This window comes from Pectinophora gossypiella, chromosome 19 (assembly GCF_024362695.1).
Source record: "Pectinophora gossypiella chromosome 19, ilPecGoss1.1, whole genome shotgun sequence".
Taxonomy (NCBI): Eukaryota; Metazoa; Arthropoda; class Insecta; order Lepidoptera; family Gelechiidae; genus Pectinophora; species Pectinophora gossypiella.
The window spans coordinates 41,142-64,805 of NC_065422.1; the positions used below are offsets into that span (position 1 = coordinate 41,142).

General features: G+C 40.7%; 1 protein-coding gene across 1 annotated transcript in view; it reads left to right on the forward strand.

Annotated features, from left to right (window-relative positions):
- Window positions 1-18,938, forward strand: part of LOC126375619 (multidrug resistance protein homolog 49-like) — a 44,222-nt gene extending 25,284 nt beyond the window's left edge. Inside the window, exons 8-25 of the mRNA XM_050022600.1 lie at window positions 171-295; window positions 5,413-5,602; window positions 6,027-6,248; window positions 6,553-6,794; window positions 7,454-7,541; window positions 8,017-8,225; window positions 8,745-8,935; window positions 9,694-9,833; window positions 10,421-10,534; window positions 11,114-11,265; window positions 11,651-11,765; window positions 12,098-12,347; window positions 12,884-13,079; window positions 14,516-14,678; window positions 16,123-16,317; window positions 16,874-17,083; window positions 17,798-17,944; window positions 18,675-18,938. Coding sequence (XP_049878557.1) covers window positions 171-295; window positions 5,413-5,602; window positions 6,027-6,248; window positions 6,553-6,794; window positions 7,454-7,541; window positions 8,017-8,225; window positions 8,745-8,935; window positions 9,694-9,833; window positions 10,421-10,534; window positions 11,114-11,265; window positions 11,651-11,765; window positions 12,098-12,347; window positions 12,884-13,079; window positions 14,516-14,678; window positions 16,123-16,317; window positions 16,874-17,083; window positions 17,798-17,944; window positions 18,675-18,938 — 3,213 coding nt within the window. The remainder of the gene's footprint in view (window positions 1-170; window positions 296-5,412; window positions 5,603-6,026; window positions 6,249-6,552; window positions 6,795-7,453; window positions 7,542-8,016; window positions 8,226-8,744; window positions 8,936-9,693; window positions 9,834-10,420; window positions 10,535-11,113; window positions 11,266-11,650; window positions 11,766-12,097; window positions 12,348-12,883; window positions 13,080-14,515; window positions 14,679-16,122; window positions 16,318-16,873; window positions 17,084-17,797; window positions 17,945-18,674) is intronic.
- Window positions 18,939-23,664: the final 4,726 nt, after the last annotated feature.

The following is a 23,664-nucleotide window of genomic DNA, read 5'->3' on the forward strand; positions in this document are numbered from 1 at the left end:
ACAGACAGACAGACAGACAGACAGACAGACAGACAAAAATTTTACTGATTGCATTTTTGGCATCAGTATCGATCACTTATCACCCCCTGATAGTTATTTTGAAAAAATATTTAATGTACAGAATTGACCTCTCTACAGATTTATTATAAGTATAGATTGTGTTGTTTCAGGTTCAATCGTCGTTAACAACGCAAGAGCTGAAGGCATACAGCATAGCTGGTGTTGTGGCGGAGGAAGTGTTGTCATCCATACGCACCGTGGTCGCTTTTGGAGGTGAAGAAAAAGAAATACAAAGGTATTTATTTTTTTATGACTCACCATCTCCCTAGCGTTAGGTGCCCCGTTTTCACAGGATCCGCTTACCTAACCTGAAGATTTGACAGGTCCGGTTTTTTACACAAGCGACTGCCTGTCTGACCGTTCAACCCTCGAAGGAAAAACCAGTCCAACAATAGGCTCAACTCTGAATCGCATTTCGGAATGTGAGTTTCCTCACGATGTTTTCCTTCACCGCTGAGCACGTGATCATCATCTATGATCCAAACATGAATTTGAAAAGAAATTCAAGAGTCATTGGTTTAGGCCTGTACTGGGATTCGAACCAACGACCTTACAGTGAGTGATTGAGAAGTTAGGATTGAGTAAGTGATCTGTTTATTTTGTGACTATCATAGTAAAATTGTTCTTTGACAAGTGTATCATTGATAATCTAATATTACTTAAATAAAAAATGCTCTTACTTAAGTACAGTCATGAGCAATATAATGTACCCACTTTAGGACTCTGTTGCACTAACATATTTGACATTTAGTGAGACTTAGAAATAGAAATAGAAATGTTTTATTGCGACCATGTGTTCGTACAAATTGTGGTGTTATAAAAATACAGAAGTAAGTATTATAGTATCAACATGGACCCGGTAAGGGCACTGCAACTGGTAGAGAGGACAACATACTTAATTATTAGTCAGTGATACAACTTGTATTTATTATACTTACTATATTTTAACAATATTATTGCACTTATATTTTAAGTATTGTTTTATATGTTTATTATGATTTAATTTATAAAATATTATTAAAATTTATTCATTTTACAGTTCAATTTGTCAAAAAAGTTAATGTGACATGGTACCAAAGTGTATACATATTAATGCTCGTGACCGTACTTAGGGTGGTATTAATAAACTAATCTCAGCTTTGAGACTGTCCTCAAGATCATGTCAATGTGATAGTTCTTAAGGTAAACGCTCCTATTAACGCCACCCAAAAATCGACATCGTTTACCGCCACCTTTTTTAAATTGCGGATATTTTGAATTGTGTCTGAGATAGAAAATTAATTCAAATGTCAAAAGATACATGTATTAATTGACCATGAAACGAACATACCCCTGAGCGTGGGCAACAACAGTCTAATTTGTGATTGGTCTGTAAGTGTGCAGTGTCCGCGCAAGCAACGCGCTCCATACAAGCCACTACTGAAATGCATAAGCATACAACATTTTTTTCTTAAGGTTTTGTGTCCGATGAAACATATTTTTCTTCACTTTAGTAATTATAACTACTTGTTAATACGTTTAAGAACTGAGAAAGCATGCTATATTTGACATTTGTGTTAGTTTTAACTGATTAATTTGAGTTTTAAAATGTGGCGGTGATAGAAGCATACATTTGCAGTTTGGTTACTATTACCGCCACCTATGGCGGCGATCGATATTTGTATGATATTTGTATTTTTTAGTTATTTAAGGTAACATGCCCAATCATTCATAATGTTATCATCTTATTTTATAGTATGGTTCATGAACTATATTAAAATCTATTAACGCCACACATTTGGTGGAATTCAAGTATCCTGTGCAGCATATAAGTTAATGTATTTTTTTAAGAAATGTATGAACAAGTAGTTGAAGTAATTATGAATTTCTAATTTAAATACTTTATATATTTATTAAAATATGCTTTGAAACTGGTTATTACATACGTAGCTCTCATTTTGAATATTTATTTGTTTTCTTAAGGCTAATTTTTATGTGGCGGAAATTGAAACACAGAAATTACATACATGTTTCTATTACCGCCACCATAGATTCCCTCTTATGATTTACGTATAGACAGGGTGATGCATTATTCTTCGGACTGACAGAGACGGACGGACAGACCGAAACGGACGGACAGATAGAGACAGACGGACGGACAGGGACAGACGGACGGACAGAGACAGAAGAACATACAGAGACAGAAGGACAGGCAGAGACAGACGGACGGACAGAGACAGAAGGACAGACAGAGACAGACGGATGGACAGAGACAGATGGACGGACAGAGACAGACGGATGGACAGACGGACGGACAGAGACAGACGGATAGACAGAGACAGACGGACCGGCAGAGACAGACGGATAGACAGAGACAGACGGATGGACAGACGGACGGACAGAGACAGACGGATGGACAGAGACAGACGTCAATTATGTATATAAATTTCTGAAACCAAAAGATTTTTCTGTAGTTTATGTCATAATTCATTTAATAAAAAAATAACAATAATAATAAAGTTTATTGAAAACTCCTCATACAGAATCATTTCGTCAACTCCCGAAATCCTGAGGGAGATTGAGAGTTTCTATAGACAGCTATATTCCACGAAAACATCAGGCGAAAGCATGGCTCGAGACCCTCGAGCGAAGCTTACCCGACACTACACTGAAGATATCCCGGACGTCAGCCTGTACGAGATTAGGATGGCCCTCAAACAGCTCAAAAACAGCAAAGCGGCAGGAGATGACGGAATCACAGCAGAACTTCTGAGAGCGGGCGGAACGCCAATACTCAAAGCCCTCCTGAGGCTCTTCAATTCCGTCATATTTCAGGGCAAAACGCCGAGGGCATAGAGCGGAAGCGAGGTGATCCTGTTCTTCAAGAAAGGTGATAAAGCCCTACTGAAGAACTACAGACCTATCTCGCTTCTGAGCCATGTCTACAAGTTGTTTTCGAGGGTCATTACGAATCGTCTCGCTTGCAGGTTTGACGACTTCCAGCCTCCCCGAACAAGCCGGTTTCCGAAAAGGCTTTAGCACCATAGACCACATCCATACGCTGCGGCAGGTTATACAGAAGACCGAAGAGTATAATCTGCCACTTTGCTTGGCGTTTGTGGACTATGAGAAAGGGAGACCTGAGCGGTGTTGCAGTCTCTTCAGAGGTGCCAAGTGGACCATAGGTACATCGAAAAGCTAAGGGACCTCTACCAAAATGCCACTATGTCAGTTCGAGTACAGAACCAGAGCTCTAATCCGATCCAACTGCAGCGAGGAGTGAGACAGGGAGATGTCATCTCTCCGAAACTGTTCACTGCTGCATTGGAGGATATTTTTAAGCTTCTGGACTGGAAAGGATTTGGCATCAACATCAACGGTGAGTACCTGACGCACCTTCGATTTGCCGATGATATAGTCCTAATGGCTGAGACTCTGGAAGACCTGAACACCATGCTCGAGCATCTCAGTAACGCATCCCAACGAGTGGGTCTTAGCATGAACATGGCAAAGACAAAAATTATGTCCAACGACCATGTCGCACCCACTCCAGTTCAGGTTAGGAACGTTACACTCGAAGTTGTAGACCAGTACATTTACCTAGGACAAATAATCCAGTTAGGTAAGTCCAACTTCGAGAAAGAGATCTCTCGTCGGATCCAACTCGGATGGGCAGCGTTCGGGAAGCTGCGGAATATCTTCTCGTCCAAAATACCAGTGTCTCAAAACGAAAGTCTTTGACCAGCGCGTGTTGCCAGTGATGACCTACGGCAGTGAGACGTGGCCGCTTACTATGGGTCTCGTGAGGAGGCTCGGTGTCGCTCAGCGGGCAATGGAGAGAGCTATGCTCGGTATTTCCCTGCTTGATCGAATCAGAAATGAGGAGATCCGCAAGAGAACTAAAGTCACCGACATAGCTCGGAGAATTGCAAAACTGAAGTGGCAGTGGGCAGGACACATAGCGAGGAGAACCGATGGCCGCTGGGGCGGAAAGGTTCTGGAGTGGCGACCACGTGTCGGACGACGCTCAGTGGGTAGGCCTGCTACAAGGTGGACCGACGATCTGGTGAAGGTGACGGGAAGCCGCTGGATGCGGGCAGCGCAGGACCGATCGTTGTGGAGATCCTTGGGGGAGGCCTTTGCCCAGCAGTGGGCGTCATACGGCTGTTGATGATGATGATTATTGAAAACAGTTCGTTTACAGTTTTTGTTGGAACGCTGTCTTTTAAACTAGGTGAACCTGTATTTTGAGAGACAGTGCCTTCCCAATTTATGTATCTATTAACTACATTAACCGTGGTAAAAATACGGTATTAAAACAACCTTTTTTTAAATAAAGTATTTTATTGTATCTGAATAGTTGGTTAGATATCTCGTTGGCGGTATTCGATGCAGCAAAGGCGGTAATAGAAAAAACCGCAATTCATGTGGCGGTAATAGAGGAAAGTGAGTTTTCGGACATAAAATTATTTTTTATCCAAAATATTCACTCAAAATTAAAAATTCGTGATGTATTTAGCAGAAGACAGTCATAACAATACAAATAAAATAAATAAGCTGCACTAGCAAATACAGAAGTACTTAATTTCTGAGGGGTAATCAGAGCATAGCTTAACCTGGCGGTAATAGGAGCGTTTACCTTATATAAAAACAGGGACTTGAGCATGATCTTGAGGGCAGTCTCAATTGAGATTAGTTTATTAATACCACCTTTAGTTTCCTCGGTAACCTTTTCGCTTGAGAACGGCTGGCCAGATTTGTGTGAGTTGACCCGACTGTACACCATTATTATTCGTTATTCTATGACCATGGTCCGAAGAATTTAAAAAGAGCACTCTTTGTTGATAGATGCTAAAAGCTCGTGATGTGACATAACATAACATAAGTTCACAACTATATCACATTGAGGATAGAGGTACATCCATCGCAAGATAAACTAAGTACCCACACCGTACCTCACCGAGCTTTCTGTTAGACCACCGAGATAGGTGAGCCGTATCGCCGTCTAATGGTCGTGCTGTGTTAGTGAAAACTGCACTTAGATAAATCAATAATTGATTCGTAATGTGAAAGGTAATTATAATATTAAACCGAAATATTTACGACGTTAGGGGGGTTAAAAAGTCACACGGAAGTAATATAGAAAAGGTAATATCGCAATTTGTTATTTGCGAATATAATAGTAAGTGCGCAATGCCATCAAATGTCAAATAGCAATATTGCTTTTTAATCCTTTCACGGACAGAGATCATGGGTCATTGATGGTTCATAATAGGTAATATGACTCCTTGGAATCGGAACGTCATTAGACGTTCTATCCTTGAAAGTGTTAAGTGGGTGAATTGCTTCAATGTGGCCTTTCTAACCCCCCAGGTACAGCATACGCTTGAGTCCAGCAAAAAGAACAGGGAGCCGGAAGGGGATGTTCTCAGGGTTCGGCAGCGGTTTTATGTGGTTCATCATCTACTGCACGTACGCCCTGGCCTTCTGGTACGGAGTCAGCCTCATCCTCGACAGCAGGCATGAAGCGAACCCAGTGTATACGCCGGCTACCCTTATGATCGTGAGTTATGACTTCTGACAGACTGGTTCTTCAAGATAAAATTGGGTAGTTTCCTAGGTCAAAGATAAATTATGAAATTCGGATTAATACTAAATCAAGACAGATCTTAATAATGTCGAAAAAACATTTTCTTTTTCTATTTAACTTATTTATGAATTTTAATAAAGAAAAATTTAATAATAAGCTTGAATAAAATCACCCTGTGACCGATCGTCGTGGAGATCTTTGGGGGAGGCCTATGCCCAGCAGTGAGCGTCGTACGTCTGGGATGACATACATAAACATACCATACATAACTTATTACGTACCAGGCCCTCAATCAAACAGAGCACGTATGCAACACACACCACGCTGCTCCAGTGCGGGCAGTGTGGGTTTGGTATAGAAAAACCTCGACAGTATAATTCAAATATCACTTCCACAGGTTTTCTTCAGTGTGCTTCAAGGCGCACAAAACGTGGGGCTGACGTCACCTCACTTAGAAGCAGTGACGGCGGCGCGCGCCTCCGCCGCCTCAATATTTGCCGTCCTCGACAGAAAACCTGAAATCGACAGCCTTTCCAATGAAGGCGTCAAACCAGTCTTACATGGAGACATGGAGCTGAAAGACGTGTTCTTTAGATACCCAGCGAGACCTGATGTTCAGGTTTGGTATTTTCCCCCATTTCTTAGTGATCCTACTGGAATGGTCTATTATAATACGTATATGTCGTTCGGACATTGGTTGAAGCCCTCGATAAAATTCGCGCGGGGACAAGTAATAATAAAATGTTAATTACTGTCTTCCTTCCTCCTATATAAATCTCAGTAGTATAATCGTAATATATAAAAAACAACTGCATTTATTTTAATTTACACCTCGTTATCCTCACGAAAGGCAAGTCACTATGGTTCTGTAGGTTTCCTTCTCATGCGAGGAGTGCTACTACTGACATAAGATTATTTTTCAGGTCCTAAACGGCTTGAACTTAAAAATAAAGAACAACGAAACAGTAGCGCTGGTTGGGGCGAGTGGATGCGGCAAGTCTACCGTACTCCAGCTCCTGCAAAGAATGTACGACCCAGAGCAGGGGGAGGTCTTGGCATCAGGCCACGATCTGAAGACAATGAATGTGCGACACTGGCGCCAGCACATTGCCGTGGTTGGACAAGAACCGGTGCTATTCGCTGGCAGCATCAAAGATAATATTCGGTAAGTTAAGCCATAAAGCCTTGCAATATGCCGTAGAATAACATAAATAACACGCCTGTATCCCCGAAGAGGAAGAGGCGTAGAGTAGTATGTTTTAGACCCATATAATAGGGGGGAATATAATAGGCTACTTGACAACCTCGAAAATGAAAGTTTTCTTTGGAGTTTGTATAGAAATACAGTTTTGTGACGTCGTCAATAAAAGCGGTTAAACGTCGTACTCATTGTTACTTAATTCATAAATAAAATCTGAAAATAAGTCGAAAAGTAAAATGAGATTGATTTTTGATCATCTTACACTGACTCCTGTTTCTAGATTAGCATTTTATAATTTGTCTTTGACCCAGTCAAATACCCAATGGGCGAGCCGATTGCCACAAATCCTGGAATGGTTTCCTCCATGCCCCCTCCAGGTTACTGGGAGGCCTAGTGCCAAGTAGTGGAACGTAATAGACTGTTTATGTACTTATTAAATTAAGAGATGATTTGTGTAACTCTTCACCAACCCGCATTGGAGCTGCGTGGTGGAGTATGCTCCATACCCCCTCCGGTTGATTCAGTGGAGGCCTGTGCCCAGCAGTGGGACGTATATAGGATGATTATGTTATGTGTTATGTTGTGTAACTAAAATATATACTTATGCTTCATTTTTCTTTCAGCATGAGTAATCCTTCGTGTACAGACGAGGAAATAATTGTAGCAGCAAAACAGGCGTACTGCCACAATTTTATTAAAAATCTACCTGAAGTAAGTATTATTACACTTTATTGCTAACGGTTATGTTTACTTATGAAGTTGCCTGACACCGTGATTCCTAATGCCAAAGCACAGATCATAAGAAGTAATCAAGAGATAACTGGCAGCCATTTTGATTAAGAATAGTATATGGCGCGTGCCCACCTCGCCCTTATTTAGAAATGAGGAGTTTGTAAGGACTTTTTAAAAAATGTAGTCCTCAGTACGTAATGTATTACAGAACAAAGAATATACTACGTATAGAACGGTAACTCGCCGCCCAGCATGAATTCGTATCTAGCGCCGAGCTAGATCTACTTTCCCCCTCTGGGTCTTACTTTAGTCCAAATAACGGGGTAGAGTAAGGGGGAGAGCACGCGCGGACTATCTCGCTCACAGTTACGTGGCAAGGTAAGAATGAGATTTTATGGAGTGTCAGGGGTGTGCCTATCCGCTAAATCTTAAAAGATTATGTTTCTTTACGCAGGAGTACAATACAATGATAGGCGAGCGCGGTGCCCAACTATCTGGAGGGCAGAAACAACGCATAGCCATCGCACGAGCGCTTGTTCGAAAGCCAAAGATCCTGATTCTAGACGAAGCCACATCAGCTTTGGACTCCCAAAGCGAAGCCAAAGTCCAAAGGGCTTTGGACGCTGCAGCCCAGAACAGGACCACCGTTATGGTGAGCCACAGGTAGTTCAGGTTTCTTTTTGTCATAACTACTGTAGTTTTTATTTTTGACGTGACTTTATTGTACGTGGTAGGCCTTAGCTGGTATTTTACTCGGCCAAAAGACCGAGGCTAGGCTCAGGTCGCCAAAATCAGCGACCAGAAGTGGACCGATATTCAGTTTTTTTGGCGTCACTTATTTAGTATTGTAGACTTATGTAGATTTGCCTCATATGGCATTAACTACTTGGCCGGATAAATGGGGAGCGCTGAGGGAGCCCTGAAAGAGGGAAACCGTCGACTCCGACGTGTCTGAGAGATTTCATTCTGTGGTTAAGTCTTGAGAAACTTTTGAAATATGATGATTATACTCTCTGACCATTGTCTAAGAAGTCCAGTTTTTTCTTCTTTGTACTTATGCCATAGCTAAGCTTGGTAAGGTAATTATTAAGTTCATCTTGCGATGGATGTATCTACATCTGACTACCCATTTGGGGTATAGTGGTGACAGTTACGCAGACACTGATCCAAAAACCTTTTCAGATTGGCAACGGTTTTGAACGCTGACCGTATAGTTCTGATAGACAAAGGTGAGGTGGTAGAACAGGGTACACACGAGGAGCTGATCAACCAGAAGGGTCGGTATTACCAGCTTGTGCTGGAAAATGAACCCAGTATAGCCCCCGAAACAGGAGGCACTGCTGGTACTGAGAACAAGGAGTCAAAACCTAAACGTAAGTTATTATATTTTAGCGAAGTTTTTCAAGTACAAGTAGCTAGTGGAAGCCCAGGGAATTGGGTGGAGATGATACCGAGTAATCAGAAAAAAGATACATGTTTTTATTATTTTTGGACGTGACGCAGTGGTGCAGTGCGGCGTGGTGGAGTATGCTCCATACCCCCTCCGGTTAATTGAGGAGGCCCAGCAGTGGGACATAAACCTTACTTAGGTTATTAATATTACTTACTTAACAAATACTTCATTGCGCACAAAGGAAATACAAAATTACAAACAAAAGAGAAATAAAAGAGCACAATAGGTGGCCTTATTGCTAAGTAGCAATCTCTTCCAGGCAACCTTTCGTAATAGTTACTTGTTTGGTAATGTGCTTTGGTATAGTACGGAGTTCACCGAGACATCTCATTTAAGTATTTAAATGCCAAGACTTCCTTTTCATGGAACGATGTGAGAATGTTGAATGTTTATTCCTCGCCAGTTGGTCGACCAAATTGCATCATGGTTTATTATGTTTCTGTCTAAATTTTAATTTTAATTGTGTTGTTGTTTTGGTAAAATGTTCTCGCGGCGTCCAGTGTAGCGACTCAGTTGGTTATACAGGGGGTGACTGAAAAGCAGCAGCAATGCTGAGGCTCCTCCTTTTCGGCCACAACTGATAATGTGTTACATGTAATTAGGTTTGAGCAATTTTGTAAAAATATTTGTGGTTGAATAAACTTCTTTTATTATTATTATTATTGTATCTTTCCACAGGTTTAAGACTCAACCGACCCCCACTATCAAAACTGGCATCTGTTGAATCAGTGAAGAGCGCGGAATCTGAATCTGAATCCGAGGACGAAATGGAAATACCAGAGCGCAAAGAGTTTGTAATCAAACCGACTACATGGCAGGTAAGAAAGAACAAATTCATCTTTTTTGGGGTTATACGTTTTTACAATAAAATACCAGAAGATAATATTTTAAATTTGTCTGAAAATTTCTGAAAAAAGCTTACTTCATTTATTAAAAATATCATTATAAGATTAATGATTACCTAAATGATAAAAAATGTCTGGTACCTATTGAATGTGTTCCTCTACTTATTAAACAACTTATAATGTACCCTCATTCATTTAAAAGAAGTGTTGCTGTTGCAGTTTCTTGTCATTTCTTCTCCTCGGCCATAACACCTTGCGAAATGACGTAAATTCAATAATGTTACATTGACCTTCAACAAGTTTATCCATGATAATTACGTTGAATAGATGATTTTGATATCTGATTTTGGTGAACTTATTGTCTATTTGTTAAATCTTAAGTTTAATAGTCGTAATTATTTTCCCAATGGGGACATTGTCGTTATAACTTTGTGAGACTGTCCTTTGTTTGGTAAAACATAGCTGGCGAGGAGTCTTACTACACTCATCTGCCTATCGCGGACTGGATCAACTCCAATGTCGTTTAGAACCTATTAAATACCTAAATTTCCCTCCGTCAGATTATGAAATTGTGTGAACCTGAGAAATGGTTGATGGTTCTTGGAGTCATTGCTGCCATCTGTGTGGGGTCCACATTCCCTATGTTCGCTGTTTTGTTTGGCGAGACTTATGGTGTAAGTAAATTTTAATGTATTCCCTCTCATATTACATAATTAAGTAAGTATACATATTATTCTCTCTGAACCGGCGTGCGTGTATGGAACGATTGATGAATATGAAGGAAGCAAAAGAAGTGTGTCAGAATCGAAGCAAATAGAATTCCATAGTCTCTGCTTATCCCGATGGGAAATAAGCGTAGTTTATGTATTCCCCTCATATTCCCGGGAAATTAAGAATACCACGTTGGTAACAGAGAGCTCGATGAAGTTTATCTTGTAATGGATGTACCTCTGACTACCCCAATTGGGTTATAGTCGTGAGCTTACATTGTTTCGATAAACACTGCAACGATGACCACTTCATTCATGTATAAGTACATTATAATCTTCTAAAAATGAGAAAAAATACCCGACCTGGAACTCTCAGGGAGAACTCTCTGAGAGTTCCGGGCCGAACTCTCTGAGAGTTCCGAGCCGACTATTTAGCCTCTTAAGATTGAGATTTCCAGACACAATGTGGTTTGGATTTATAAAGAACAGTCGGTCTTAGGAGGTTAGACAAATATACATAGATACTTTTTTGATATTTCACAGTTATTCGAAAGCTCGGACGAGAACTGGGTGCGATCTGAGACGAATATAATCGCGATACTGTTCCTACTGGTCGGCGTGTTGACGGGCATAGGTATCTTCGTGCAAATCTACATCTTTAACCTCACTGGTGTCAGGCTCACGGCTAGACTCAGGTAAGTAATTTAAATCAAATCAAATATTCCTTATTGCACACATAAAACATCGACGACGACGCCCTGAGCCGAGGTTCGCGCCCAACTGGGCACCCTCAGGCCTGTTGTCTTAAACGTTGTACCGGGTGAAAGCCTTCAGCGTTCCCCATTTGTCCGGCCAAGTAGTTAATGCCATCTGCGGCAAATCTACAATAAGTCACGTCAAAAAAAAGACCACTGGAACGGAATCTAAGGATGATAATTCAGAGTTTTATTATTAAAATAGTTTTTTGTAGTTAATTCCACTTGATATTAACTCAGAATCTTGAGCTGAATCTCCCTCAGTATTCGTTACGGTGTCACTAATACCGTGTAGTATAGTAAAACTATGGAACATTTTATACAGGGTGGCAGCTTTCCGAGCGATGCTGAAACAGGAGATAGGATGGTTCGACGATCCTTTCAACGGCGTAGGCGCATTGTGTTCGCGGCTCGCCGCCGACGCCGCAGCTGTTCAAGGAGTATGTCATTTACTTCCACCCTATATTTAACACTACCCTGATACCAACAGGCTATGAATGATATCGAGGGTTTTGGCTAATAAGCACAGCGAATGCTATCTACGTAGATAGACGTCGTACGTCTATTGGTATAAGCCCTCGATATGATTCGTGCCGCGCGCGACGCTGTTGTCGTGCCGCGAGAGCTTTTGGCCCACTTTTCCGGATGCTTACGGCAGACATGTCGCGCCCATTCCCAGTTCAGTTTAGCGGATTTTTCGCCAACATAGCCAAGATAATAAATTAAGACTTTAAATCACAAATCAATTACAAAAAAAATATTCTTATTACAGGCTACAGGCACGCGCATCGGAGCTCTGATGCAAGCAACAGCTACCATTCTGATTGGCATTACTCTCTCCATGTACTACACGTGGCAAATGACGTTGGTATCTCTGATATCAGTCCCCATGGTCATCGGGGCAGTGGTGCTGGAAGGGCGGGTGCTGGCTGGTGGCTTGGAGACCGTCAGACTCGCCAGTGACAGAGCGAACACCATCGCCACTGAAGCTATCACCAATATAAGGACTGTAAGCAGTTTCTGTAAGTGAAAATTTTACTGATCATCTTCACTACATAGTATAAAACAAAGTCGCTTTTTCTGTCCCTATATCCCTATGTACGCTTAAATCTTTAAAACTACGCAACGGATTTTGATGCGGTTTTTTTTAAATAGATAGAGTGATTCAAGAGGAAGGTTTATATGTATAATAACATCCATTCAATAATGGAGAAGTACTGTTATTTTTGAGGTTTTTCATGTGATGTCGTAAATAATTTCATTTTTTCCTCAGTATTGCACCCGAGCGAAGCCAGGGCGGGTCGCTAGTACATAATAATTATAATGAAAGCTCACGACTATACCCCAATGAAAGACTTTCGAGGCTTATCATCACTAATTTAAGAGCCACGCTCTTGTCGGTGTAGCATTATCCATGCTACTTTCCAGGCTACGTTCCTCGAAAACAATGGCGCTGTACAGAATTTACAGGTGTGACAACGTCGGCTGGCTCGATAGTTGTTCTGAGTTTTGTTGAGCTTAAGTTACTTATTTTATTTAAGTACTATTATTTGCTAAGGTGGTGAAATGGGGGCGCTCGAGAGGTACACAAAAGCAGGATCGGTAGCGAAGAAAATCGCGCGCAAGAACTTGCGCTGGCGCGGGTGTGTGTTTGCGTTCGGTCAGACGGCGCCGGTCGCTGGGTATGCGCTCGCGCTGTGGTACGGAGGCGTGCTCGTCGCGAACGGAGAGGTGCCTTATAAAGACGTTATTAAGTAAGTACATATATTTATTATACAGGGTGTTAGTGACATCGTAACGAAAACTTTGAGGAATGATTGAGTTATTAATATCAAGTGCAATGTTCCGTCGCAAAACTACGTACTTATTGAATTGAAAATAATTTAAAAAATCACTAATTTCATGAATTTTCCGACAGGAAATCCCCCTTGATATTAACTCAGAATCATGGTCTGACTCATCCCCCTCAGTATTCGTTACGATGTCACTAACACCCTGTATACATGAAGGAGTAGTTTTTCGAACACTAGGCAAGTCAATATAATTACTTACCGTCATCCCAAAAATATCGAAATATAGAATCAGAATCGTATTAGAATCGTTTGTCATTTGCATACTTATATCCAGTTTATGCATGTCGCCAACTTACGAAAGTTCTAACTGGGTATTTTCAAAAAGACCAGATTTTTATTAGATTAACTTAGGAAATAATTTAAGTGTTATCATAATCAAAATACGTACTTCCTTACTTAGAACGACAACTCTCCGCTCCCCACCAGCGGCTGAGCCAGGTTTCCCCCTCGGTCTTACTTTAGTCTTCCATCTTATGACGTCAGACGTCACACATATAGATGCGCGTGTACGATAAAGTCAATGTGTAGTGTCTGTGTAAAACTAGATTTTTTTTATATAAAGTATCCAGAGTGTGGTTATGGTCAAAAAAACTTACTACGAAACAATGACAATGGACTCGTTGATGTGTTTTGTATGAAGGAAACCCTTATCAGTGTTGTAGGCATTAAAGTATCATTAGTTACGATTTGGGCGTAAATTTAAGACAATCGGAAAAAGGTCAAGGGTGTGTCGGACATTAAACTAACTTTCGAGTGTTTTTGATAACGTAGGTTAAAGTATATTTGTATTTATATTTGTTACCGAAGTAATCATATTTTCAGTGTTACCTATTCGAGATTACCTACATTAGAAAATTCAAAAATAAATAAGTAATATTATAATATTAATAAATTATGAATAATTAATAATAATATCAACATATAAATAAACAATAATAAAATAATAATAATATATTAACTCGTTTTTGGTTAGGGTCCGCTTACCCCGGTGGGAAATACGTGTGAGTTTATGTATGTATGTAATTTAAAATAATTAAATCGACTTCAAAGTCTGTCTATTAAGTAAGTAAGAAATAATATTTTGTTGAATACAAATCTGCATTTCTCTAATAATAAGATAGGGAAAAGAAATTACCCTGGAATAGTTGGGTCGAGTCGCTAGTATAGTCATGAGCAATATAATGTACCCACTTTAGGACTCTGTCGCACTAACATATTTGAAATTTAGTGAGACTTACAGTTCAATTTGTCAAAAAAGTTAATGAGACAATACAAAAGTGTATACATATTAATGCTCGTGACCGTACCTAACTGATTAATAAATGTTACTACTTTAGAGTATCGGAAGCATTGATCTTCGGTGCTTGGATGATGGGCCAGGCGCTGGCTTTCGCTCCCAACTTCGGCGCGGCGATATCAGCAGCCGGTAGGGTGCTGACCCTTCTGCAACGGAAACCCAAAGTCGAGAGCACGACAACACCAGGCGTCGCTGAGAATTATGTAAGTGATGTCTTTAGCACATACACATTCAAAAAGAATAAATAGAATAGAATAAAAAATGTTTATTATAAAAGGACGCCACACAGAAAGACAAGACAATAACATTACCTACTTAAAAATTTTCACAAAACAATTACAAATAGCATAGGAGGACGTTCATTAGAATGATCATAAGGTGGTGGTGGACGTCCTGAAATAAAAGGGCCTCACTCAGCACAAGTCGCAGCGTGAACCATGACGCTGGTATTATGTGGACCCTGCTGGGTGAGGCACGAAACTAAGGTGTGCATAAACAAATATTATCACAAATCGTATAAGTACTTACATAAATACTTAATTTTAGTATTATAATAGTAATTCATACAGGTATAAACGGTAAGCAAATATAGTAAGCACCCAATACCATTCACACTCATTTCTCATAATATTTATATTTTATTTTTTAGGGTTCCCGACCTCAAAAGGTAAAACGGAACCCTTATATGTTTTTGGGTCGGCTTTTTGACGGGAAACGGGAACGGGACAGTTGCTTTCTTCATTGAATGATCTAAATAATTAATACGAAGTGGTGTTTTGTGGTTAATGATCGCATTAAGTTAGTCGGAAGACATTCGCTAGTGTTATTATATCGGAGTATTCAATGAACAAAGTGTATCTGCCTATTTTCGCTTCGTGCCAAGAAGCCGCTTCATGACTCGAAAGTTTATGCGGACTTTTGAGTTAATTCGTTTGGGGTTCGGAGTAGGAGTCTACTCCGAGGGTGGGGGCTTAGGTTTCATCATCATCACCTTTCAACATTTTATCAATCATCAAGAAAGAAAATACGTAAGACTGGCTGTATGGGCATAGTTCCCTTTGCCTTACCCTTCGGGGAAAACCAAAACAAAAAGAAAATCTCTACGGAGATAGGTTGTCTGCGGCTTTTTAGCGGGAAACGGGAACGGGACAGTTGCTTTCTTCATTGAATAATCTAAATAATTAATACGAAGTGGTGTTTTGTGGTTAATGATCGCATTAAGTTAGTCGGAAGACATTCGCTAGTGTTATTATATCGGAGTATTCAATGAACAAAGTGTATCTGCCTATTTTCGCTTCGTGCCAAGAAGCCGCTTCATGACTCGAAAGTTTATGCGGACTTTTGAGTTAATTCGTTTGGGGTTCGGAGTAGGAGTCTACTCCGAGGGTGGGGGCTTAGGTTTCATCATCATCACCTTTCAACATTTTATCAATCATCAAGAAAGAAAATACGTAAGACTGGCTGTATGGGCATAGTTCCCTTTGCCTTACCCTTCGGGGAAAACCAAAACAAAAAGAAAATCTCTACGCCGTAGAGTCTACGGAGATAGGTTGTCTGCGACCTAGTGATTCCCCCCCCCCACATGAAAGCTGGATCCTCTCCTGCCCCCCAATAGTCGTTTTATGTTATGTTTTCGTCTTTGACAAGGTGGCGTCAGGGAAGATAATGTACAAGAACATAAGGTTCCGCTATCCGACGCGGCGCGCGGTGCAGGTGTTGACGGGGCTGTCCCTGACCGTGGAGACGGGGCAGCGAGTGGCGCTGGTGGGGCCCAGCGGCTGCGGCAAGTCCACCCTCATACAGCTGCTGCAGCGGCTTTATGACCCTGATGAAGGCTCCGTGGTATGCTCACTTAATTCATACTCCTCAAATCCCGTATTCACAGGCTTAAGATTTGACAGGACCGGGTTTTTTACAGAAGCAACTGCCTGTGTGACCTTCCAAGTTACAACCTGCGAAGGGAAAACCAGCCCAATACAGGTTATGTCACGTACCTTTGAAACGCATTCCTCAGGAATGTGGGTCTCCTCACGATGTTTTTCTTCACCGCTGAGCACGTGATAATCATTTATGATCCAAATATGCATTCGAAAACAATTTCGAAAATCATTGGTTTAGGGCCGTGATACTTCTGATACACCATTTGCATAAACTTTTTCAAATGCAAACATTTACATTTTGCATTTTTGTTTTTTGATGTTTTTTTTTTAAATCTTTATTTTTAGTATTTTTCTTTTTTTTCGTGCTTCGGAAGGCACGTTAAGCCGTTGGTACGGTTACTACTTACTGATGTAAGTAAGTAGTCGTTACGTGAGCCCGTGCCCCAGCAGTGGGGACGTTATGGGCTGATGATGATGACTGATACTTCTGATACACCATTTGCATAATCTTTTTTCAGTACTTGGACGGATACAACATAGTGTCGGACATGCGCCTGTCCACCCTGCGTGGGAACCTGGGCATAGTCTCGCAGGAGCCGGTGCTGTTCGACCGGAGTATAAAGGAGAACATTGCCTACGGTGACAACAAGCGGTTGGTGCCCATTGAAGAAATCGTGACGGCGGCTAAAGCGGCCAATGTGCACGGATTCATTGCTGCGTTGCCAGAAGTATGTATGACATTTTCTTTTTGATGTGACTTATTATAGTTTGGGGATGTCAGCGGTGCGAGCCCGCTGAATCCCTCTTTGCTTCGTAGATTATTATGTTCAGTAGGGTTCGTTCCCCTAGCCATAGAGGCAGCCAATCAGCTCGCGACACCGTGTGTATGTTTACTTTAGGACCCCGATACCGACCCCGCCGGCGTGGTCTATCATATCTCTCTATCAGCGCTTATCGCTATCGACTCACTAGGGTCGATTCATTCGTTCAAATATTTTTCCTCTCAAACGACGTACTGAGCCGAGGTTCGCGCCCAACTGGGCACCCTCAGGCCCGTTGTCTTAAACGTTGTACCGGGTGAGAGCCTTCAGCGCTCCCCATTTTTCCGGCCAAGTAGTTAATGCCATTTGCGGCAAATCTATTGTGGCGACTTGAAAACAGGTTCCCCGCGCACAAGAGACGTTGCGCGACGGAAGACGGGATGAAATCGCGCCGCGACCGGTTTTGTGTATGTTTTTAGGGTTTATCCCGTTTCTCACAGGGTCCGCTCACATAACCTGAAGATTTGACAGGTCCGTTGTTGTACATAAGCAACTGGCTGTCTGACCTTCCAACCTGTGAAGAGAAGGGTTTAGGGTTCCACACCAAAATGGTAAACAGAAACCCCTATGGCGAAAGTAAATCCGTCCAGTCTACAACTTGAGGTTATATTTCTGTTTTAGGGTTACGAGACGCGTATAGGCGCCCGCGCATCCCAACTGTCGGGCGGACAGAAACAACGGATAGCCATCGCTCGAGCGTTGGTCAGGAACCCTCGAGTACTGCTACTGGATGAAGCGACCAGCGCGCTCGACACTCATAGTGAAAAGGTATGAAATCTTTTCACATAAAATACTGCCGATTCTAGGAGACATAACTAGTATTTTGTACCCAGCTTTTAGTCCAACAAATCAGGCTTAAATCAGTCAGCAGATAGTGCTGGGCACATATTTTATTTTTAAGCTAAAGCAATACTACCTATACAGGATGTTAGTGACATCGTAACGAAAACTTTGAGGTTTCCGCCGCAAAATTCATGTTTTATTTTAGTTTTTCAATTCTATACATTTGCGATGGAAGATTCCACTTGATATTAACTAAGAATAATGATAATAGTATTCGTTACGATGTCACTAACACCCTGTAAGTATATATTTTTTGATATTCTATCGCTAGTTGGTAATAAAACTCAGTCCAATACGAAATAGTGTAAATTATTGTAAGTATGGCATAAAATAATTTCAGTGATTCTTTAAATCCGCCTTTTTTCTATGTTGCCCTCATCGAGCTACTCGAAGGACTTCTAAATTATTTATGTAGGGCACAGGCTTTTTGTCTCCTTTAGATTTCATAATTTATCTTTGACCTAGGGGGTTAAAATGGCCACATCGAAGCAATTCATCTAAGAAAGCAATATTGCAATTTGACATTTGCGCATATAAAAATAAATGCGCAATGCAAACAAATAGCAATAGGTATTGCTTTCTTAGATGAATTGCTTCGATGTGGCCATTTTAATCCCTCTAGGAAATTACCCAATTGTGTGATCTTCGTTCACAGGTAGTTCAAGAAGCGTTAGACCGGGCGAGCGAGGGCCGCACGTGTCTGATCATCGCCCACAGGCTCGCCACCATACAGAACGCAGACAGAATATGTGTCCTGGACGGCGGGGTCATTAAGGAGAGCGGTACACATAAAGAGTTGATCAAACTGAAAGGAATATATGCGAGGCTTTACGAACTGCAGTGCGGCGTGATGGAGGAAGACGAGGACCGTGGGGATCCGGACGTGCCACCGCCGCCGGCTGATACAGCTGCCGCCTAACGCTATGATGGATTAGCTATAACTTAGCTTAGCTATAACTTAGCTTAGCTATAACTTAGCTTAGCTATAATTTAGCTTAGCTATAACTTAGCTTAGCTATAACTTAGCTTAGCTATCACTTAGCTTAGCTATCACTTAGCTTAGCTATCACTTAGCTTAGCTATAACCTAGCTTAATTATCACTTAGCTTAGCTATAACTTAGCTTAGCTGAGTGGCGTAATTAGCCATCATAAGTTATGGCTTAAGTACACTTGAATTAGGCTTGTTTTGAACTAAGTACTTACTTTAAATGTCTATAAAGTATTTTTATAATCAATCATGTCGTAAGAATTATAATAATATTTTTTCGTTGTTTCGTATTCATTTGTAATAAAATGTGAATGTCGTCGTGATGTCAAACAGAATGTCTAGTTCAGTACAATTAGTGATTATAGTTCAATAAAAATAATCTCTATCAATAGCCTCATTGCGCGCTAAGAGTCAGATAGATCTGTCAAAGTACAGAAGCCAGTGATGTGACGTTCATTAGCATAGTGATGTATCAGTCGATATTACGCCGATTGATTCTGTCTATCTAACACAAGTAACTTAACTGGCTTTTTGAACAGTGCCTTGTCGTTTAAATGTACGGTCACGAGCATTAATATGTATACACTTTGGTACCATGTGACATTAACTTTTTTGACAAACTGAACTGGAAGTCTCACTAAATGTCAAATATGTTAGTGCGACAGGGTCCTAAAGTGGGTACATTATATTGCTCATATATGTTATGGCGTTTTCGTAGTATTCCGATTCGCATATGATCCGAGTCCGTCAAATGACGGAGCCGGAGTGCCCGTCGAACTATTTTTGTATAATAGCTTATGCTTTACTACATACATCGAATATCTCGTAAGTAATTGTCTACTATCCGTGTGAGTCTACTATTTATGTCCATTCTCGGACTTCGATCAAGCAAGAATCGGATGTAGTGCGAAAACGCTCGTATGGTGCTTGAAATTATGGTCAAAACAGTTAATGTTAAATATTTTTGTAATAATAAACGTAGGATCCACTATAGAAGCCTAGTCTTTATAATTAAGTAAGTCTTAAATTGATATTAGACGTAGAATAAAGAATAATACTATGTACAGTCATGAGCAATATAATGTATCCACTTTAGGACTCTGTCGCACTAACATATTTGACATTTGGTGAGACTTACAGTTCAATTTGTCAAAAAAGTTAATGTGCCATGGTACCAAAGTGTATACATATTAATGCTCGTGACCGTATAGGACGGTAACTCTCCGCCCCGCACCAATTCGTATCGGGCGCCGTACTTACCCCCTTTGGGTCTACTTTAGTCTTAAATGGCAGTAAGAGAGATATTACATCTATCCAACATTCGTCAATCATGGTTTAGGAATAAAACAAAAATCTACCTTATCTTCTTCTATCGTGTGGGTTGTGAGGTGGAGTACCAACCTCATCCCCTGGTGTCAGGGTCACTATTGAGCCGCCAAAGGCCCCTGACATGCCTCATGGTAAGGACTACTTATTTACATCAGTATGTAGTAACCGGGACCAACGGCTTAACGTGCCTTCCGAAGCACAGATCGTCTTACTTTCGGACAATCTGGTGATCAGCCAGTAATGTCCTAACCAAACTAGGGACCACAAAGTATTTTTTGTGATATGCCCCCACCGGGAATCGAACCCGGGACCTCCGGATCGTGAGCCCAACGCTCAACCACTGGACCACGGAGGTCGATCTACCTTATTATTACAGCACTGCGATCGTTATTTGTAGAGTCGTATGCTGACACGGAATACCGTGGTAAAACCACGACCACACCATAGACAATTAGTGCCGACGGTATCAATCAGCATACAACTCTACAAATAACAATCACAACGTAATAATAATAAAGTCTATAGCCGGCCTTCAAATAAAAACACTTTGCGCTGTTTACATATTTAATTATTTTACAAAAGAAGATTAAACTAAGTATAAAAATAAAGGATATTGTAAGATAATATCAGTGAAATACGTACGCACAGGACCGCGAAAAATGGAAAGAGGAAGGGGAGGCCTTTTCCCAGCAGTGGGATCTTGTAAGCTAGATTAGATTTTAATATCAGTGAACAACAAAAAACTTAAGGCGAGCGGTAGTAACAGGGGGCGCGTTTATTTTACACGCTATTGTCTTAATCTTCGTCGGTTGGTAATAGATGTAATACCTCTCTAAGACACTAAAGTAAGTAAGGAGACAGCGCGTTGTCTGTGTGTTGGTCGCACTCAAGACTCTATAGAGTGTCCGGGGTGTGGCCTAGCCACAGGACATCAACCCCAGTAAACGAAGTGGTACATATGCCACCGAATTGCTGAACTATAACAATTATGTAACATACATATTTATCTGGCAAATTGTACTTTTGTTACTAACTTAAGCTCCCCTTTAGTTTGAATAACAAAGCATTTCTAGACGTAGGTTGTGTAATTGTGCTGCTAACATGCTCAAATGTAACATAAAACGATATGAAATCTGTAAATGTATGTACATTAAATGTAAATAGGTGCGAAGTTAATCAGTAATCATTCATATTTTGACAAAACTAAAGCCTTGTCCTGACGGTGCGGTAACGGCGTCGCATCGGTGTGTTTTGTAAAGGTGGGTACTGACCGGAGCGAGCATGATATGTTTCGTCATATGAAAAAAAAAATAATAAAAAAGTTTATTTAGGTAAAACCTACGACACACATACATTTACAACATTAAAATATACACACATTAATATTTAGTTGGAAAACATAAAGGCCAGGGTTCAGTGAAAATTTACCCAGAGGGCAACACTAGTGTTGCCGAACTATCGATAGTTTTGCTATCGCCATGCTATCGATAGACTATCGATTATTAATCGATAGTGGCCTATCGATCGGCAACACTGATTTTCAACCCACGCCGATAAAAGAGTACAAAAAGACGACTTAGTGTTAGACATGTGCTTAAAATCAGTGTAGATGCTCGCTACCAGCGCCTTATTTCCCTGTACTGACAGCACGAACGCTCGCTGTGTAACACATTACGTTACGCCTCGTAACACCAGTCAGTACCCACCTTAACCGAAACGAACGCGCACACATGAACGGTCACGAGCATTAATATGTACTTTGGTACCATGTCACATTAACTTTTTTGATAAATTGAACTGTAAGTCTCATTAAATGTCAAATATATTATGTTAGTGCGACAGAGTCCTAAAGTGGGTACATTATATTGCTCATGACTGAACGTACTGCTCTCATCTATGCAGGTATAAGATTTTGCAGGACCACTTCTGTCATCGCGAGATAATGATATTTTATAGTCCGGTACGTTGGGATAGCCCGCGCGGCACGGATACCGCGCCTAGGATAGGTATACTTATTTACTTATACATACATAAACAGCCTATATACATCCCACTGCTGGGCACAGGCCTCCCCTCAATCAACCGGAGGGGGTATGGAGCATACTCCACCACGCTGCTCCAATGCGGGTTGGTGGAGGTGTTTTTACGGCTAATAGCCAGAACCAACGGCTTAACGTGCCCTCCGAAGTACGGAATCATCTTACTTTTCGGACAATCAGGTGATTCAAGCCTGAAAAGTCCTTACCAAACAAAGGACAGTCTCATAAGTGATTTCGACAATGTCCCCATCGGGAATCGAACCCGGACCTCCAGATATCGTGAGCCTAGACCACAGAGGCTGTTAGTTAATTTTGTACATATTTGTTTGAAAATAAATCATATTCATTAACTATTTAGCTTAATAAGGGTCATTCCAGGCTACGTTCTCCAAAAAAATAGATCTAATTTCATGGATAACAGACAAATGCAGCTTTTATTTTTTTCTTAGGTATAATTGATGACCCTTGTTATTACACTGAGGCACAACACATCTTCCACGCATTATTATTCTAATCAACATAAAGAGAAGCAATATAATTCTATCCGAATATCAAGCAACAATTATTTTAAGCCTAAGCCTCTGCCATAACATTATGTACGCGGAATGAGAAACACACACATACATACATAAACTAACGCCTATTTCCCACCGGGGTAAGCAGAGACTATAGAATTCCATCTGCTGAGAATTTGCATTTGGAATGAGAAAATAGATATTTATCTCGTTAAATCTTGACAGCCTGGAAAACCTGGAAAATCCTTCATTAGGTGTAAAAAATGTGTCTGTTGTGTTAATGATTATCTTCGCATAATTTAAATGTAATTTATATTTATACTTAGACATAGCGGTGGTTAGTGTTGTAGTAATAAATTGTTAAACAAATGATATAAGTTTTATTTGATATTGAAACCCCGTGTCCATTTATATCATACTAGTTTATTGCTTAGATATATCGGATGACTGATATCGAATGTTCAGTCATGAGTAACATCATGTACCCACTTTAGAACCCTGTCGCACTATCATATTTGATATTTAATGAGACTTATGGTATAATTTGTCAGAAAAGTTAATGTGACATGGTGTCAAAGTGTATACATATTATTAGTCATTGGTCTAACTTCGGTACCGGGGCCTAAACCAGTGTTCCCCGTTTGAGAAGCAAACCGGTGTACCACAGACCACAGTGACATCATAAAAAGATTTGTAGATCTCTCTCTCTCTATTTAACACTTTAACTGTCCATGCATTACATGTAATGCACTGAAGACCTAGCTCGGTGCGTC